Source organism: Thalia democratica, chromosome 6 (genome assembly GCF_965202585.1).
Source record: "Thalia democratica chromosome 6, ktThaDemo2.hap1.1, whole genome shotgun sequence".
Lineage (NCBI taxonomy): Eukaryota > Metazoa > Chordata > Thaliacea > Salpida > Salpidae > Thalia > Thalia democratica.
This window is the reverse complement of record NC_139170.1, coordinates 12559644-12580688: the sequence shown is the minus strand read 5'-3', so window position 1 is coordinate 12580688 and position 21045 is coordinate 12559644. Positions and strand designations below refer to the sequence as shown.

At 27.8% G+C, this 21045-nt stretch overlaps 1 protein-coding gene across 1 annotated transcript; it reads left to right on the top strand.

Annotated features, from left to right (window-relative positions):
* The first annotated feature begins 2795 nt into the window (after positions 1 to 2795).
* On the top strand, positions 2796 to 4326 carry LOC145838103 (tubulin beta chain-like). The gene is made up of 2 exons (XM_082945640.1): positions 2796 to 3920; positions 4111 to 4326. The coding sequence occupies exons 1-2, from the start codon at positions 2796 to 2798 to the stop codon at positions 4324 to 4326; spliced, it is 1341 nt and encodes a 446-aa protein (XP_082801766.1).
* The last annotated feature ends 16719 nt before the right edge of the window (positions 4327 to 21045 follow it).

Below are 21045 nucleotides of genomic sequence, written 5' to 3'. Positions count from 1 at the left end.
TGATATATCAAAAATCAATGATTTTAAACAAAGAAAAAATAATAACCACTAGACCTACAAGAAGAAAATTATCCGTTTTTAATTTTTCTGAGATAAAATTGTCACATAATTACTTAAGCATAATGTTAAAATGTTAGTAGAGTAATCAATACTCTTTATTTATATAATTCTTGCAACTCTACTCAAAAGTAAAAAAAAAATTGTTTATCTTACTTGTTTATGTTAGTCATATGTTAGTTCAGTAAATGTTTATTAGTGACAACACAAGGATATTAGTGATAGTTTTGTTAATGGTAAATAGCACAGTCACTTTGCTTAAGGACTTGAAACTTCAGATCCATGCTTAATACTCTTGACAAATTTTCCGTATTAAGTTATTGAAGAATTGTCATAATTAATCAAGCATTTGTTGGAGTTTTAGATAAAGTTTTTTAATTTATACTTTCACTCTTGCTCAAATAAATTTTTAAGTTGGTTTGTTAGGGTTGTTACACACTTTGGACTACTTGGGATAACTTTTGGCTAGTTGAAATATTTTGAAAAACTTTGGTTACGTTGAATTTTTTTTCTGTATCTTAAGTTAATTTTATGATTTTTTCCTTAAAGTTAACTATCATAAGTCCCTATATTATTACTTATATAAAATTAGATAATAATGCTTGATTATAGTTTTTTTTTAATTTGACCATCACAGGTTTTTATTTTTATTTTCTTATAAACTTGGGCAGTCTCAGACTGGGCAACCATGTTATGTTGGATTATCCTGACACTTAAAATAAGAAAAATAAATAATTTTATACTATATGTGATAAAAAACTTATTAAAAAATTTATAACAAAATAACTAAAAAGTAAGCTAATTAATAAATTAACAGTAATGATTTGCATTATTTTATTGGTTCCCTATATATGATAGAGATTAATTAATTTTGAGTAAGTTAAAATTATACTTACTCTACTAAGTTAAAATATACGAGTTTAACATATCACACCTTAAATGACATGAATTTGTAGTTTTAAATGTACAAAAGTAAATGAGATTCAATCAAATATTTTTTTTTAGCCTGTTAACAATGATATCTAAACAATTAGGCATTGTTGAAATTATGCCCATTGTTTGACTCTTGATTATATAATTTTATTCCACTTTCTTAAGTGGTCACTCATTCTTTCATATACCTGTGGCCATTTTGCAGCAAAAACATCTTTCAGATTATGTGGCAATACTGGTAAATTCACAATACTGGTTCAGATTATTTATTTCTGCAAAATGAAAAGATGAACGTCCTGATAAAGGGGCTACTTAAAAATAATCACTTTCATGATTAAGGGCATAGGGGGGGTAAACAACCTTTTTTGGTTTTATATCTTATTTTATATTGTTTTTACTAAGCTACAAGATGCTTTTTACAGATTTTAAAAATTCAAAATAATTTTTGAGATATAGCCGGTCAAAGTTGGAGGCAACAACAGGTTCCTTATGGGAGGCGCAAACTAAAACGGCAAAAATAGACTGTTTTACTAAAAATCTATCTTCTCCTACGTTTTTTGAGATAACTACCTCAAATTTTCAGGAAATGTTCCTTAATATATTTAGAAAATTCTGTCGGAAGGAATTTAAAAAATATTAAAAATAAAAATTTTATATAAAAAATAAACAAAAAAAACAGTTTTTTTTTAGTTTTTTTGTTATAAAATTTTTATTTTTTTTAAATTCCGTTCCGACAGAATTTTCTAAATATTGCAAGGAACATTTCCTGAAAATTTGAAGTAGTTATCTCTAAAAACGTAGAAGATAGATTTTTAGTGATTTCTAGTTATTTGCTGTTGTAGTTTGCGCCTCCCATAAGGTTCCTATTGTTGCCTCCAACTTTGACCGGCTATATCTCAAAAATTATTTTAAATTTTTAAAATCTGTAAAAAGCATCTTGTAGCTTAGTAAAAACTATATAAAATAAGGTAAAAACCCAAAAAAGGGTGTTTACCCCCCCTATGCCCTTAATTTATTACCTTAATAGTGAGACATAGTAAATGGATCTAACCAATTATTTTTAAGTTGAGTTATTTTTAAACGTTGGGTTTTAAAAGTAGATTTTAAATAAAAAAATTAGCAGTATGTACAAGTTACTAGAGTATTTTTTATAAAATTGCTTTTCTGATCAAATCAAAGAAAGAGTTAAACAATTACCCACCTATATATAAAATAAACAATAAATTTTAATACAAAGAATATTTTTGAAAATAATTTCTAGATAATACTGGCCATTTTGATTCAAAATAAATATGATAAGAAGCACATGTTTTGTGTAAAAATGAGTTCTGCCCTCAATCTTTAAAAAGGGTTTGACTAAAGTATTTCAAGTAATGCAACTGTTTTACAATTTAAGTATTTCAAAACTCTTTGATATTTAGTGAATCAAGCTAAAATTTTAGTTAATTTGATAAAAAAAATCAGTTTATCTAATTCAAAATTTTTTAATGACAAACTTCAGACTTGTCCCGAACGCAGTGATAAACATCAAAAAGGAATGATAAACAATAAAACCAAGTTTTTGTATGTGATATAAAGCTTAATTAATCAAAAAAATAAACTTATTGTTAATGTTGATATTTAAACTAGACTGAAAGTTTTTAGCTTCTATTTATTTTAATGGTTTTAAGACACTGATTATCTTCTAAAAGTTTGTTTACTAGCTTCACTTTGACATATTTAATAAGTTTTTAAATTCAACAATTTATTTAACTCTAAATTTTTGCAGCTTTTTCTAATTGTTGTAACTCACAAAACCAAACAAAATGCGTGAAATTCTTCATATGCAAACTGGACAATGTGGTAACCAAGTTGGTGCCAAGTTCTGGGAAGTCATCTCAGATGAACATGGTGTTGACCCAACTGGAACATACCATGGTGACAGTGATCTCCAGTTAGAAAGGATCAATGTCTACTACAACGAGGCAACTGGTGGAAAATACGTGCCTCGCGCTGTACTAGTTGATCTTGAACCAGGTACAATGGACTCAGTAAGATCAGGACCCTTTGGACAGATTTTCAGACCAGATAACTTTGTATTTGGTCAGAGTGGCGCAGGAAACAATTGGGCCAAAGGTCATTACACAGAAGGAGCCGAACTTATAGATTCTGTGCTTGATGTCGTCCGCAAAGAGGCAGAAAGCTGTGATTGTCTACAGGGATTTCAACTCACACATTCTCTTGGAGGAGGTACCGGATCTGGAATGGGAACACTTCTTATTGGAAAAATCAGAGAAGAATACCCTGACAGAATGATGAACACCTTCAGCGTTATCCCATCTCCAAAAGTATCTGATGTTGTAGTCGAACCTTATAATGCCACACTTTCAGTCCATCAACTTGTAGAAAATACAGACAAATCATTCTGCTTTGACAATGAGGCATTGTATGATATTTGCTTCAGAACACTAAAACTTACCACCCCAACATATGGAGATTTGAATCATCTTGTATCTGCCACTCTTTCCGGAGTGACCACATGTTTGCGATTCCCAGGTCAGCTTAACTCAGATTTGAGGAAACTTGCTGTCAACATGGTTCCTTTCCCGCGTCTACACTTCTTCATTCCCGGTTTTGCTCCACTCACCAGCCGTGGTTCCCAACAGTACCGCGCCCTGACAGTACCTGAACTCACCCAGCAAATGTTTGATGCCAAGAACATGATGTGCGCTTGCGACCCAAGACATGGCAGGTACCTCACAGTGGGTTGCTACTTCAGAGGCAGAATGTCAATGAAGGAGGTTGACGAGCAGATGCTTAACATCCAGAACAAAAACAGCAGCTACTTTGTAGAATGGATCCCCAACAATGTAAAGACTGCCGTTTGTGATATTCCTCCAAGAGGACTGAAGATGTCTGCTACCTTCATTGGAAACAGCACTGCAATCCAAGTTTGTAAAACAGAAATAATAAGTTTTTAAGTCGATTGTTTTTAATTTATTTTAAAGAAACTTACTTAAACCTAAATCAATTTTACCTAAACTTATATAATATGATTTTTTATTAAGCTTCTTGAGTTATGAGGTAATAAATATAACTGATCAAATGACAAATTATCTACCTAAAATAAAAACATTACAGGAGCTTTTCAAGCGCATTTCAGAGCAGTTTACTGCCATGTTCAGGAGGAAGGCTTTCTTGCATTGGTACACGGGAGAGGGTATGGACGAAATGGAGTTCACCGAAGCAGAGAGCAACATGAACGATCTGGTGAGCGAGTACCAGCAATACCAGGACGCCACGGCTGAAGAAGAGGGAGAGTTCGACGAAGAAGAGGAAGGCGAAGAGGAAGCTTAAAAAATAAAAATAAAAAAATTTATAAATTTTTCACGTGTGATTGTGTCTGTTAATTAAGTTTGATGTGTTTTCGTTTATATATATGTTTGCAATGTGATTCCTGTAAGATTATTAATTCAATAAAAAGTTGTTTTTATTTTATTGTTGCTCTTTTTCTAGCTAGTGAGAATAGACTTTTTTATTACCCTCGAAGCTTTCATTTATTATTAGGTATATTAAGTTGGTTTTATTTTAAGTTAAGTTACTTACAATTCAGAAAATCGTTGAAAAGCAATTGTAGAATAGGGAAGTATTTGTTATGTATCAAACAAAAAAAGCTAACTAAGATCTTCATCTAGACTTAGGACATTTAAAGCATAGTTTTGACAAAGGTTTCATTTTAGTTCTTAGTAAATTATTTGACCTGAAGATTTGTGTTGGCATAAAGCAGTGGATAAACATCTGAAATAGGTTTTAAGATTATTAATGGATTTAATAGCAGCTTGGCACGTTTATTTATGAATGTTATTAATATTTTAATGTAACTAAATTAAATTAATATATAGTATGTCCTGTCGGTAAATACTTTTCATAGGTGAGACTATCAGGTTAATAGAACTTCAATAACAAAGGTCTGATTAGTTAATTTTTCCAAGCTTTTATTAAACCTAAACAATGGTATTTGATTGAAAGGGATCTTCATCCTAGTTACAAAATATAAGATTTTTCTTTATTTTTGAGATATAAATGTTTTGTTGAAAGTTTCCAATACAAGCGTATGGACCGCAATTTTATAGAAAGTCTTGAAAATTCATTATATATCTATTTTCTTTATTTTTTGAGGTAGAGGTCTCAAATTTTCAGGAAACATTCCTTTAGTAATTCAAACTTAAGATGTTGAAGTTAAAAACAAAATACAGGTGGTTTTTTTTATAAAATTTTTAATTTTGAAAGTAAAAAATTCCTGTATTCAATCGATCTAAATATTAATTTTTGAAATTAAATTTATAAACTAAGGTGAAGATAGATTTTTTTGAAATAATTTTTTTGATGTGCACCTATTAGTAACTTATTGAGGCCAACGACCTTGATCGTTTATATAACGAAAATTAAATTAAACCTTGTTTAAAATAGTTGAGAATCTGATAGCTCAGAATTACTGTACAAAATAAAATGGTCTTGTAATGTCACTTAACATTGAATTTGACAATTTGGGCAAAAAAATACCTGGAATTATGAACAAAAATAACTAAAAAAAGTTATGAAAAAATTCTAATTTTAAACAACTATAAATTTTAAATAGTTAAGTTTTTATTCGACACAAAAAATCTATCATTAAGATAAAAAAAGCATATTTAAAGTGGGTAGCTGACAAAATTGCACGATGGGATAAAATTGCGCAAAGACACTTTTGCACGAGCAGACAATTTTGCACAGGTTGAATTTTTTTTCAACTATCACTGTGACCCCTTACCCTCGGTCTTATAACTTTTTTGTTTTTTATTAATTTATTTTTATTTTTTTTACTCTCGTGCAAAATTGACCCTTGGTGCAAAATTGTCTTCGTGCAATTTTGACCCCTTCCCATTTAAAGCAGCTTTACAGTATCTTCTCAGTGTTGTTATACTACTTGCTACAGTTTTTAAACTTATCTTAAAACAAAAAATAGACCCAAAAGTGTGTATTTTCGAAAACCTGGAATAATTTCAGAAAACCAGTGGCCACCGTGTTGTAAAAATCAACGTCCCCTTTATCCTAAATTGATGTAGAGTTAATTCACCAAGTTATCAAATCAAAATATCAATTGAAATATTAGCAATTTTAAAAGCACCTGTTACCATTGTCTAGTTAAATTTAAATATAAAGTTAATATAAAGAAGTATCTATTTTTCAATTCTTTTATTTAAATTTGCACAACCTTATGGACTGTTATAAAATTTCAGACTGGTCTGCTTATTAAGGAAATGCGACCGATTAAAACCAATAATAATCACAGGTGATTAGGTAAACACTAAAAGTATCTAGGTTATTTATTAGTTATCATTATTTATCACGGTCACTAAAAAAAAAGATTGAAACCACAAATCTTTAGACCAATGAGTGTTATATCACTTCATGATATTAAAATTATAATTTTGAATGCTTCCATTTAAGCGTAGCTAAACAGGAGAATTAGATAAAGGGACGGAAATTTATTTCCTTCATAACTTCGTTGTCTACATGGCGGCGTAAAAGCTAAAGCCGAACACAGTCAATGATTCCTAAAAATTTGTTCAATGGAAATTAATTTAAAAAAAGCAGTAAATTATTTAGCTAAATACTTTTCTAGTCAAAACCGTACTATTAGTAAGTTTTAGATATACATAAAACAGTGAAGATTTTTTTAGTTAGACCATCAAAAACCTGTAAACAATCTATAAACATGATAAAATACTAATCTTGTTAATTTTTTGCGAATGAAAATCTGCTAATTTAATAAACACAAAAAAATTAAATTGAAATTTTAAATCAAAGGACAGACCTTTCTAATTCGGTTAAATGACTTCGAATGACATTAGACCCAGTCTAGATTATAGCAATTATAGTATTCATATTACACTTGGAATATTAGTGATTTATCTGTAAATAGATGTTGCTATTTGAGGTATATTTACTAAGTCTGTGACATAAAAACTTGAAAAAAGTTTACAAGTTAAATTGTTACCTTAAATTACTGTTCAATTGATAATAGTTTTCACTAATTTTTTTATTCATGTTTAGCGTCGGTTTTAGTTTTTATGTCTATTAAGATAGATCTTTGTTTTATGTTCAATAAACTAATCGAAAAAGATAAATTTTAAATGTTTTTTAAATGATTCTATGTGTTAACACTATTAAATAGTTACCGTGACCATTTTTCGTGTTGTTAATACGCATAATTAGACCTAAAAACTGTTTTTCTTTAGGTACTAAGATAATTCTAAAAATATTGCAATTTAAGGATTTAAGTTTAGTTTAAAAATAAAGAAGTATTTGCTTATAACGTTTGTATAACACCTTCTAATTGAAGAAAGTTAAATTTCACTGCTTGCAAAATTAATTGAACATTTGTAAACTTGTCAAACAAAACTTTTAAATCAAACAGTTTGTGCATTAATATCAAGTCAGTTTTTTAAAACCTTTAAGTGTTTTAGTAAAATCTAATTTCAAATAAACAGAAGAATTCGTCAAGACCGACAAGATATCTCGAAACACTTTGTAGTTTTTTAACGTGCTCAAGTTTTCACAAGCTATAATATTTTAATTACTTTAATGCAGATGTGTTTAACACTGGAAACGTTTTTTGCTTAAACAAAGTTTTATGAAATGTATTTTTGTTATTTTTTCAATAAAAAGACTTGTAAATCTAAATAATTTTTTTTGTTTTAAAATATAATTGTTTATAAAACAAAAAAAAAACTATATATATATGTGTACCTACTTTAGCTTCAATTCTTTCCTTACAGTATTTTATTTTTCTACAGAGATCCGTTGAAGTGTATTAACTTGATAACACACAGAAACATGTGTTAGTGTAATAAAGAAAAAGTACTATTTAAATTTGTTATTATGATATCAATTTACTATTTCAATACATTGGTTTGATTACAACTACAAGTTCTTAAATTAATATAATTTTAAATTTTAGCTTACTATTTGAAATCTACTTCACGTAATTCTTTTGTTTCCTACTTTTCTGAGTTTTTAAATTGTGCTTAATGTAAAATAAATATTTTATTGATATAGTTTTAAAGCGCTAGTAGAAAAAATCATTAATGCACTAAAACACGAATTGGAGTATAGATTTTTATTAAATGGGCCATGCAAACTTAAATCTAGCACGGATGTTTTTTTAGAGCACATTTGGAAGCTTTTGGTTGAAGAAAGTTTGTAAAACTAATGAAACTATAGACCTTTTCAAAAACCAAAATATTTGGTATTTTTGTGAGTTTAAACATATTTACAGTAACATCTCGCTTATTTACGCACATTGTTTCCACAGAAAAAGTGCGTAAAGATACGATAGATCGTAGAAATACGAGAGGTACCAAATATACTTACTATAATGGCTGTTTTTTGATATTGCTTCTAGGTAAAAGCAGACTGGGGACTTTCCCACTATTAACAATTTGTTTATTTTATTTATAAATATAAAAACAAAAGACAAAACTATACATATAAAAAAAAAGGATTTAAATTCATATTAAACAATAATACTTGTAGAAAAATTTTACTAATTTTGATAATAAGTAGATTTTATCTTTATTTTTATTTTTATGTGACTTATTTGATATTTAACATTTGTATTCTATTCTACTTTGCAAATTAAATTTATAATAAAGTATTTGCTTACAATTAAGAAATGGTGTGGTGTCTGTATTAAAATTTGTTTCTATAGCCTTTTACAAAATTATGCATTTGGTGCTATAATGGATTTCTTCTTTAGAACAAAATCTATAAAATATAAGAAAAATGTTTAATAAAAATTGTTTATGTTACTACAACTTTTTTTAATTTCTCCTTTTCCCACATAAGAATAAACTTGTCTTGCATTGTATCAAAGACATAATAATGGATTTTTTGAGTAGGAATGAAATTTCATGCCAAAAGAATTTGATGAATTGAATTGTTTTTTATATAAAGGTAAAAAAGGAGGGGTGTTAAGACACCTAAGCTATAAAAGTAAAAGCAATAGAGTTCAGTAGGCTCCTTATGAAAAGCACAAACTAGAAATGCAAAAATACTAATTTCACTTAAAAACTTACAATAAACCTAATTTGTGCAAAATTAGAAAAGTTAAAATTTTTATTTTTTGAATCTTTTAGAATTTAAAAAAGGGGAACTAAACGAGAGTGCGTAACGTCACGAGTGCGTAAAGATGCGAGAGGTTACTGTAGTTTAAAACAGATTTAATTTTGATAAAAGTTAAAAGTAACAAAATTGAATTAAAACCAACTTAATAATCTAACGAAGTTTAAGATCTCCTTAATATAAGTTTACTTTTTGCTTTTCTTACAGTTTAAACATGTTTTGCTTAGATTAGATTAAAAAATGCTTAAAGTTAAAAAAAATAAAGCCGAGAAAAAAAAACTTATTTGTTTCTTAAGTAGCTGAGCAAATTGATACATTGGTAGAATTAGAAAAATAAGTTTTAACTTTTAAAGAAGGGAGAGAAAAAATTGTAATAAATTTAGCTTTTTAAATAAAATGTCTATATATATGTATCTTATTGGTTTATGAATGTTAAATCAATACAATTAAGACTATTTGTGAAAGATAATTTAGTATTTAATTAAAAAATGTTAGTAGAAATTTATTAATTGACTGGTCTAACACTATTTGCTGTATAGTTTAGATCACTTTTAAACTATCTTATAGTTTATTAAACGACAAAAACAGCGCTCAAAATATTTGATCCTAGTACCTGGTGCACAAAGAAACCTTTCGGTTATCAAGTTGCACACCACTTGCATACCTTTTAACGTCTTTTCCAGATCTATTATGAATTTTAAACTATCTAATTTAAAAAAAAGTATTTTTAGACCAAGATTATAATAGTTTTTTAACCAGACTGAAGTGGTTTAAAAATAACCATTTGTAGTTTAGTTTTATCAACAAAATGTATTACATTTTTTTACCAGTTGAAAAAATTGCTAAATATATTACCTATTAAACAAAAAATTAAATATATAATAAACTATTAGTGCCAAGTGCAAATCTGATTCCTACCAACCGCTTAACTTAATTGTCATTAAATTGATTTTTAAATCACTAAAATATGCTATCTAAGTACTCCATTGCAAAAATTTAAGTTAAGTTTAGCCTTGAAGAGGTGATGCAAATTAGAAAATTTGTAATTTATTAGAACAACATATGTAATAATTCAGGGTTGCCAGATTTCCAGAAATAAAGCGCTCTGAATAGTGAACAAAAGGAAGTGCGTGCCATGTTGTGACCAGTTAAGACGACTATAATAATCAATCTTAAACACTTATAACTAAATAATATTATCTAACTTAGAAGTTTTAAAATCTATATTGACATGAAAATCTTTATTTTACACAAAAAGGATTTATTTTTTCTTGATTTAATAGTGTTCTTCTAGTTTTATTTATTTTTAGTAAGGTCAAATTTATTTTTACTAAAATTTAATTAAAAAAAATCTAACTATAAGTTGCCACTTACTTACAAATTTATTTTTTGATATTCTTTGATAATCTTTACAGTAGTGCTTAATCTGCAAAACTATGAACCCATTGTTCTACAAATCATTAATGTGTATTAAAAGCAATTAGGGTTTTAAGACTTTATATTGTGGTACTCCTACACCATATTTAAAAAAAGGTTTATTCATACCCCGAAAATTCACAAACTGCTTTCTTCAGATAAAAATGATTTACAAATAATTTATAAAAATGAATTTCTCTTACGGTATCAAATGTGAACAGAAACTTTTCAACATACTAGGACAAAGCTAAAACAGTAGAAATTTTGAAAAACAAGTTAAAAATAATGAACTATATTTTTATGGTAAAAAGTCTTAACACTGATCTACAAAAAAATATGTAATAAACTCCTAAGTAGATATACATACAAATATAAACAAATTCATCAATTGAAGTGTGTTGATTCGTTTACACACAGAAACTTATATTGGTACAATAAGGGAAGATTACTGTGTAATTTGTTTTTATTTATATTCAGGTGAACTTGATCACTTGGATCCTTTGTTAGCAAACGATTAAATCTATATTTTGAACAATTATATATACATATTAATTTTTTAAAAGTAGCTTCATATTTTGAATAGTATTTTTTATGTTGTTTATTACAACTAATTTCCGTTTTTTCGGCCCTTGGAAGACATTTTTCTAAATCCTGCAGCCCACAAGCAACTTTATTTTACAAAAATTAGCCCGTTATTTTAAAAGGCCCTGCTTAAAATTAGAGTTTAAAGCCGGAAACTAATCAAATACTAAAAGCAAATATGATGATTTGTCATTGTAAGCAAGAAACTTCGTAAAATTTACGTTTTTTCCACATTTCAAAACAATAAGATTGCAAAAGTTTTAAAGCTTTTGTTTCGAATGAAGTGGTTATCTAATATTTAAAGAATTTAAGCTTTATGTAAACAATGCTTTACTACTGTATTTATCATTTTTATTGAAAATATAAAATTTTAAGCTTCAATGTCACTATTGAACTCAAACAGAAAAAGGACTACTCCAATCAGGTCCAGAAAAATCTTTCACAATCATTTCGATGGCGTTGGTTTCTATACTTTCCTTCTCGAACTCAAAACTAAGTTTTGTGTCTTCGGGAAACCACTCCCCAGTTGGGTTCAGCATCTGCAAGAATCGTGCCAAAGAAATTTTTTCATCATTAGCAGCTTGCTTGCTTTCTCAAGCCTCTTTTCAGTCTCGTCGATTTTTCTTCCTTTCGCAATATTGACTTTCTTTTCTTCTACATCTACACTGGTTTGATCGTTTTCATTGCTTTCTTCGGTTATTGAAGCTAAGTAGAAAGACGAGCTAGCACTGCTACATTCGCTTTCATCAACAATATCTGGCCATTTGATGTCATGATTGTTTAAAATTTCTCTAAGAACTTCGAACTCTGGTACTTGGTCATTCTCGGAGTGGCATTCCGAGTCAGAGCTTTTTTCAGTCGTTTGGCTCTTTTCCTACGCAACAACGTCACTGTAAAGAATTTTTACTTGTTGTAATATAAAAACAGACATAGATTTAATAAAGTGGTCTCAATAAGCACAATTCTCATGTTTATAAAGACTTAAACTAGTCGTTAAAGAAAGAGTCTATATGTTACAACATTAGATAATTAGGTTAACAAAAAGTATTGAAAACTATAAGGCCAGCTTGAAAGTGTGTTTTACATAGATACTTTTTTGATATCAATTAACAATATACATTAACAGAAGTTAAAATAAGTTTAAGGAAATATGTTTAAACAATAAACTAAAGATACTTAAGCTTTTTTCTATATTTTTATATCTAAATTTATAAGCGTAGCTTTTTGAAAGTATAAAAAATCTAGTCTTAGGTCACTTACTGACTTTGTTGTCATTTGAGCTACAAACATACACAATACACAAATTTTAAAACTTAAAAAATTTTTCTTATAAATAAGAGTAAATACAATTTACTTACTCGTACCAGCTGTGATCTTTATTGAATACTTCTTCGTATGTCTTCATATTGATTTACAATTTGTACTTCCGTAATGTAAGTAAAATACAACTTGGTGTATTTTTTATTGGAATAAAAAATAACTTTTTATCTTTGCCTTAAATGACATAACCTTGGTTTTTATGGTTGCTAAATCAAAATACTCATAAAAATATATACAAAATTGTATTAAAAGTTTATACATCCTTATTAGTTATAAAAATAATTTAAAGAACTTTACTCGATTAACATTTAAACAAACTATAAGTTATACATGTTTGCGATATCTGTTCGGTAGACAATAAAAAACTTTTACTTTGCACGGATGCATACATTTGGAAAAGTGACATTTAAAATAGCTTCTTAAATGATAAGTTTTTATAGAGCATTGTTTAAGGCAGTGGTTCTCATGAGTGCAGCTGTGCAATATGGTGTGCATAAAAACAATTTTACTGTTCACTAAAATTTAGTGAAACGAAGAAATTTTTAATTTTCTGAGGTACATCCCTTTAATTTTTATATAAGAGTATTAATTTTCTGAGTTTATAATGCCGTGTAACTGAAAGTGCTAAAGTGAACATGTTAATCAGAATGTGAAGTAAATTTAATGAGTTTATCAAGAAGTCCAATATCCAGCTTCAGCACAGTTAAGAACCTAAGAACTGTTAAAAGTACGACAATGCGTATGCACTTTGAAACTACACTTAATTTATGAATACAAGTAGTAAAGAAAATTATTTGTTGAGAACAGTTTTTGGCTGTAACAAGTAAGATTTTGCCTTCATTTAAAAAAATTTGGAACTAAAATATTATTAATTTAAAACATTTTTATACGTGTTAAATTTTTTATTTAATTTTCTAAGTTGTTTGTGAAAAGTAAAATCTTTCAGTTTGTTCTTCATAAAAAATGACAAGTAAGTTATTTATAATAGAAGTTTTAAAGCAGCAAAAAGTCAAGTCTTAAAGTAAACAAAGTCTACAAGACGTTGAAAGTATCCAAGTGGTGTGCGATTCGATAACCGAAAGGTTCTTCGTGCACCAAGTCCTAGGACCAAATATTTTGAGCGTTTTTTATCATTCAATAAACTGTAATAACTATACAACATAACATTTTAAAACACGTATAGTTTTTATAAGATTAAAGAAAATGATTAAAATAATTTATTAAAAAAACTTAATTATATAAATTTCAATAAAAAACAAACATGTAGTGGTAGGCATTTTTTATGTAAAACTTTATCTTCAGCTTTAAAATTTTATATTTTAGACATCAGTTCCTAATATACAGCTGTTTTGAAAGTTTAAGTATAATACATGCTAAAATAATTTCAATAAAGTTTGAGTATGTATCAGAAAGTAATATATTATTTTAAATAAAAGCGTTATAAAATTTTATCATGTAGGTACTTAAAAAAGATACTAAATTATTTAGGAAATAATATGTTTCTTTTCCATTAAGGTAAAACAAGTGTTGGTGCATACATTATATTTCTATATGTATTGTCCTTGGGAACGGGTCACTTTTGCACGGCAATACTTTCGAACGAGCGTCACTTTAGTGCGAGGGGACACTTTAGCACGAGGGGTCATTTTTGCACGAGAGTGAAAAAAAAATAAACAGAAAGAAAAAAAAATATTTGAGTAAAAAAAAAAGTTACCGACCGAGGGTAAGGGTTAGGGGTAACAGTGATAGAAAAAAAAAATCTAATAAAGCTTATTAATAAAAAGAACAGGAAAATAATAATTACAAAATATTAATTAAAAAAAAACAAAAAAGAAATTAAACTTTACCGACCGAGGGTAAGGGTTAAGGGTAAAATTGATAGCAAAAAAAAAATGTTAAAAAAAAATTATTTTTTTTTTCATTCTGTGCAAAAGTTTTTCCGTACAAAAGTGACACCGTAAAAAAGTGTTTCCTTGTGCTAAAGTGACCCTGCGTGCAAAAGTGACGCTGTGTAAAAGTGTCTCCTTGTGAAAAAGTGTTTCCTTGTGCAAAAGTGACACCTACCCATTGATTGTCCTTTGACTGTGTTTTTAGGGCCGAGTTCTTATCGCGTCTAATAAACTAATAATATGTTTATAATTAAGAAGATTAGAGTGTATATATATTTCTGTAATACTACGGCATGTTAATATAAAAAATATTTTAAAATTACTTGTTAAGATTAAATCAAGTTAGAAATTTCAAGTTTTATGTTTTTATAAATTATATCAAATTTAAGTGGAAAGTGGTCATTTATTAAATAGATTTATTTTTTTGCTTTGTGGCTTTTACAAAAAGGAAATTGAGAACAAGGATTTTTGACAGTATATTTAAAATTATATTTAAATGTGTATATTTTAAGTGATTGAGAGTATATTGAATTTTAATAAATAACAGTTTGAGTTTATATCAATATAACATTCCTTTGGTCTCCAGCTCAAAGTTTAAACTAAGAAAGTATATTTTTTTGAATAACGATCATAGTCAAAGTTGTTGTTATATTGTTATGTGTCTAATCAAAAATTTATATTTATAAAAACATACAATTTGTTTGGTAGATAGATCTCTTTTATAGTTTACTCTTTAAAAATATCAAAATCTTAAATTTTTGCTTTGTTAAATAAAAAGTACTTGTAATAGTCCATGAAAGAATTTCTAAAAAAAAAAAAAACTGTAGTTCGTATTTTAACTAAAAAAGGTTACAAATGGTTAGGATAGTGTATGATAATTCAACATTTAGGTAACAAAATTAAATTTACAATATAGCTTAAAAAAAACAACTAGTTTTTAGTTAAGAAGTTATACTTACATATAAAAGTAAGTTGATCTAGTGGGAAATCAATTTCAATAATAAAATATTATCTTGAATGCTCTAAATTTTTTACTAAGTAAAATTAGTAGGTTATAGTTATAATTTTATTTAAATTATGTAGTTATGATATACATAAATAAGCAACCTTAACATCTCATGTTACCAATAATAATTTTAACTAACAGCTACTTTGATCAATTATTTTATGGCTAGGATGAATAGTGATTTGAAAAAAAATCTCATTTCAAAATCGGTTGAAGAATCGCAGCATGCGGAAGATACGTTTGTGCCTAACCAACCAAGTGAAAAAGATCTTGTAAGATCAACGCAGCAATCCAAAGATCTTCTCGGAAATACTGCTTCTGATGATAAAGGATGCAAATCTCAATTGGGATGTGAAACAAACGAAGGATTTGTGAATGAAGATGAAGATAGTTCAGGGACTGCAGGAATCGTATCTAATAAAATAGTGGTATCTAAAACGACTGATTCTACTGAAGACAGTACGCCGCGAATGAGCAAAATAGTGAGTCAAAAGTTTACAGCATCAGTGGAGCGTGTTGGCGATGTTGTTCTTCATTCGGGGAGTGAACATCAGTATTTAAATAACGCATTTGAACCCGACCAACATACCCAAAATAGTGAGCAGCTTGTCTTATCCACTGAAAAAAATAAAGTAGAAAACCAACAGCCAAACCAAGATAGTTTGTTATGTACTTCAATTAAAGCCAATATCGTTCATCAGCAAAAATTTCAAATCGAAACGGCTTTAAAAGTAAATCCGAAGGGTGTTGAAGAAAAAAATGAGCAAGAACAAGCTTTTCCCGAAGAAGATGAAGTTGATGTGCCAGGTAATCAAAATGAAAATATAGTAGATACACACACGACAAAAGGTACTGGAGCCGCTAGAGTCAATGTCAAAGGAAAGGATAAAAGTTTAAAATGTTCACTGTGCGGTTGTTGTGAACCGGAAGAACCTGAGCCAGATGATGGCAGAAAATTTGACCAGTGGATCGAGCTGCAAGAGAAGAAAAAGCAAGCGAACGAATTAGAAAATAATCTAAGAATTGTTGAGAACCAAGAAGAAAGTGTGGATAATGATGAGGTTGACAACGAAGTGGTTGACAACGAAGAAGGTGAAAACGGAAAAGAAACGGTCGATGAAGGAGGTGCAGAACGTAAATGTTGTTGTGTTTTGCAGTAACTTAGTTCAAATTTTTACTATAAGTTATAAATTATAATTTTTGTTGAGATTTCAATTTATAGCAAGGTGTTGGTTTATTTAATAATGATGTATTAAATCACTTCTTATAAGTTATTAAAATCTTTTCGTTATTGTATTTAATTTAAGTTCAATAAAATTGTTCAGCTATAAAAACGTTTTTATTTATCTTATACACTATTTAAATAGTTAATTTTAAATTGTATAGAAGATAAAATGTTACAGTATAAAGCTAAAACTGCTTCAATTGTAGTTTAACATCTTTTGATAACAAAGCCTAGTGCTACTAAATAATTGCGTAAAACCCCAGCTCTTGAAGTAGTTGGTATAACAATTAGTAATTTTTAAGTATCTTATATATTAGTTCTAACGAGTTATAACAGGTAGTTCTACAGTTAGAGTGTTCTAGTTTGTTCTGATTAAATTTCAAACTAATTAAGGTCAATATTTCAATTAAACCACAATAAATAAAAATTTATGTTTCATGAATTGGCACATCTAAATTTAACAACATTAATCTGAAAAAGAAAATATTTTGAAACTTTATCATAAGCTCCATAGTTCGATTTTTAAACTGAAAAATTTTTAAAAAACTTAAAAAAGCTATAAGAGCTTACTATACGGTATTAATTGTTTTCAGAAACAATTCAGCTCCGTGACAAAACTGTTCAACTTTTTTTTATCTTGTTATAATATAATAAAAACTAAGTAGAAACAAAAAGGTTTTAAATTTAAAAACCCGTACTAAAAAAAGCGACTTACGCATTAAGTTTATTAAATATGAACAAAACTTTTTAATGCTTGCAAAAAGCATTTCGATGCTTACCGAAAATACTGATATATACTGAATATATTATAATATATTGATTTATAAACAAGGTAGCTTGCGACTTTATAAATAAGGTTTTGTACTTTGTCTTAACCAAGCATTCACCAAATCGTGTATTAGCATCTTTTGCTTTGTATTTGTTTAGCTAAGAACAAGTTATAGAAACCTAATTTTATGTTTGTTTTTTCTTACGTTTTATCTAATATTTATGCTTCATTGATTTTTTTTTGATTGTAGCTTCTTTTTTGTATGTACATTTAGACTAAAAACCTTAAAATCTTATGTATGCTAGACTACTTTTTAAAGAAGTCTTGCTGATGTTTAAAACTTATTAATTAATTAATAGTTAGTTTTTACGAATTTATAACTTTTTGACTTCGTCATTGAATTATTTTTTACAAATTTATATTAAAAAATTATTATAGTAAGAAACTATTTTTAATTCGACTATTAAAATTACTTTTAAATTTATTTTTATTGCAGAGCTAAAAATTTATATTTATTATTATGTTATTAGTATTTATTTTGTTGTTACTAGTTATTAATTGATAAAAGTGATTTCTTATGCAGACATTTTTTTATAATGAAACAACTCTAATACTCCAAACAAAAGTATATTTAAAATATTTTATTACTATACAGTAGAAGATCAATACATATTTAGCTTTTTTGATCACAAAGTCAGTAATAAGTGCTGGTTAAAAACAATAAATAAAGATAAAAGCAGAAAAATGATTGAATGATTTGAAAACTGTGAAAACAGTCGTATATATAGCAGGCAATTTTTAAGTAAATGTAAAAATGTGAGACTGTACTGTATCTTTAGGTTGACCTGATAACAAAATGTGTATGTTGAACAAAAGCTCAGTAATTTGTAAGGCAATTATCCTATGGGATCAGACCAAAATTGTAATAGTTTTTTTAACCAGACTGAAGTGGTTTAAAAATAACCATTTGTAGTTTAGTTTTATCAACAAAATGTATAAATTTTATCACCAGTTGAAAAAATTGCTAAATATATTACCTATTAAACAAAAAATTAAATATATAATAAACTATTAATGCCAAGTGCAAATATGATTCCTACCAACCGCTTAACTCAATTGTCATTAAATTGAATTTAAATCACTAAAATATGCTATCTAGTACTCCATTACAAAACTTTAAGTTAAGTTTAGCCTTGAAGATGTGATGCAAATTAGAAAATTTGTAATTTATTAGAACAACATATGTAATAATTCAGGGTTGCCAGATTTCCAGAAATAAAGCGCTCTGAATAGTGAACAAAAGGAAGTGCGTGCCATGTTGTGACCAGTTAAGACGACTATAATAATCAGTCTTAAACACTTAAAGATATTTATCATTTAACTTAAAAAATTTTTTAAAACCTATATTGACATGAAAATCTTTATTTTACCCTAAAAGGATTTTTTTTATTCAATGGTGTTCTTTTAGTTTTATTTATTTTAAGTAAATTAAAAAAAAAAAAATCTTATTTTAAGTTGCCACTTACTAACAATTTTTTTTTTGATATTCCTTGATATTCTTTACAGTAGTGCTTAATCTGCAAAGCTATGAACCCATTGTTCTACAAATCATTAATGTGTATTAAAAGCAATTAGGGTTTTAAGACTTTATATTGTGGTACTCCTACACCATATTTTTGGAAAGGTTTATTCGTACCCCGAAAATTCACAAACTGCTTTCTTCATATAAAAATGATTTACACAACAAGAATATTTTTTCTCTTACGTTATCAAATGTGAACAGAAAACTATCAACAAACTAGGACAAAGCTAAAACAGTAGAAATTTTGAAAAACAAGTTAAAAATAATGAACTATATTTTTATGCTAAAAAGTCTTAACACTGATCTACAAAAAAAATATGTAATAGTAAGCAGAACTCCTAAATAGATATATATACAAATATAAACAAATTCATCAATTGAAGTGTGTTGATTCGTTAACACACAGAAACTTATATTGGTACAATAAAGGAAGATTACTGTGTAGTTTGTTTTTATTTATATTCAGGTGAACTTGATCATTTGGATCTTTTGTTAGCAAACGATTAAATCTATATTTTGAACAGTTATATATAAACATATTAATTTTTTAATAGTAGCTTCATATTTTGAATAGTATTTTTTATGATGTTTATTACAACTATTTTCCGTTTTTTCGGCCCTTTGAAGACATTTTTCTAAATCGTGTGGCCCACAAGCAACCTTATTTTACAAAAATTAGCCCGTTTTTTTAAAAGACCCGGCTTAAAAAATAGAGTTTAAAGCCGAAAACTAATCAAATACTAAAAGCAAATATGATAGTTTGTCATTGTAAGCAAGAAACTTCGTAAAATTTACGTTTTTTCCACATTTCAAAACAATAAGATTGCAAAAGTTTTAAAGCTTTTGTTTTGAATGAAGTGGTTATATAATATTCAAAGAATTTAAGCTTATTTTAAACAATGCTTTACTTTTGTATATATCATTTTATTGAAAATATAAAATTTTAAGCTTCAATGTCACTATTGAACTCAAACTGAAAAGAACTGCTCCAATCAGGTCCAGAAAAATCTTTCATAATCATTTCGATGGTGTTGGTTTCTATACTTTCCTCCTCAAACTCAAAAGTAAATTTTGAGTCTTCGGGAAACCACTCCCCAGTTGGGTCCAGCATCTGCAAGAATCGTGCCAAAGAAATTTTTTCATCATCTAGCAGCTTGCTTGCTTTCTCAAGCCTCTTTTCAGCCTCGTCAGTTTTTCTTCCTTTCGCAATATTGACTTTCCTTTCTCCTACATCTACACTGGTTTGATCGTTTTCATTGCTTTCTTCGGTTATTGAAGCTAAGAAGAAAGACGAGCTAGCACTGCTGCATTCACTTTCATCAACAACATCTGGCCATTCGATGTTATGATTGTTTAAAGTTTCTCTAAGAACTTCGAACTCTGGTACTTTGTCATTCTCAGAGTGGTATTCCGAGTCAGAGCTTTTTTCAGTCGTTTGGCTCTTTTCCCACGCAACAACGTCACTGTAAAGAATGCTTACTTGTTGTAATATAAAAAGAGAAATAGATTTAATAAAGTGGTCTCAGTGATTTATTAGCACAATTCTCATGTTTATAAAGACTTAAACTAGTCGTTAAAGAAAGAGTCTATATGTTACAACATTACATGATTAGGCTAACAAAAAGTATTGAAAGCTTAAAGACTTTGCTAACTTGAAAGTGTACTTTACATAGAGACTTTTATGATATCAATTAACAATGTACATTAAACAGAAGTTGATAAAAGTTTAAGGAAACATGTTTAATCTATAATTTAAAGATACTTAAGCTTTTTTCTACATTTTATATCTAAATATATATGCGTAGTTTTTTGAAATCATAAAAAATCTAGTCTTAGGTCACTCACTGACTATGTCATTTGAGCTACAAACATATACAATACATCAATTTTAAAGCTTAAATTTTTTTCTTATAAATAAAAGTAAATACAATTCACTTACTCGTACCAGCTGTAATCTTTATTGAATACTTCTTCGTATGTCTTCATATTGATTTACAATTTGTACTTCCGTAATGTAAGTAAAATATAACTTGGTGTATTTTTTATTGGAATAAAAAATAACTTTTTATCTTTGCATTAAATGACATAACCTTGGTTGTTATGGTTGCTAAATCAAAATAC

Excerpts from the sequence above, each read along its gene's own strand:
- LOC145838103 (XM_082945640.1), top strand. The coding sequence starts at position 2,796 with ATGCGTGAAATTCTTCATATGCAAACTGGACAATGTGGTAACCAAGTT. Across the intron at positions 3,921-4,110 it reads GAAACAGCACTGCAATCCAA|GAGCTTTTCAAGCGCATTTC; the intron begins GTTTGTAAAACA and ends AAAACATTACAG.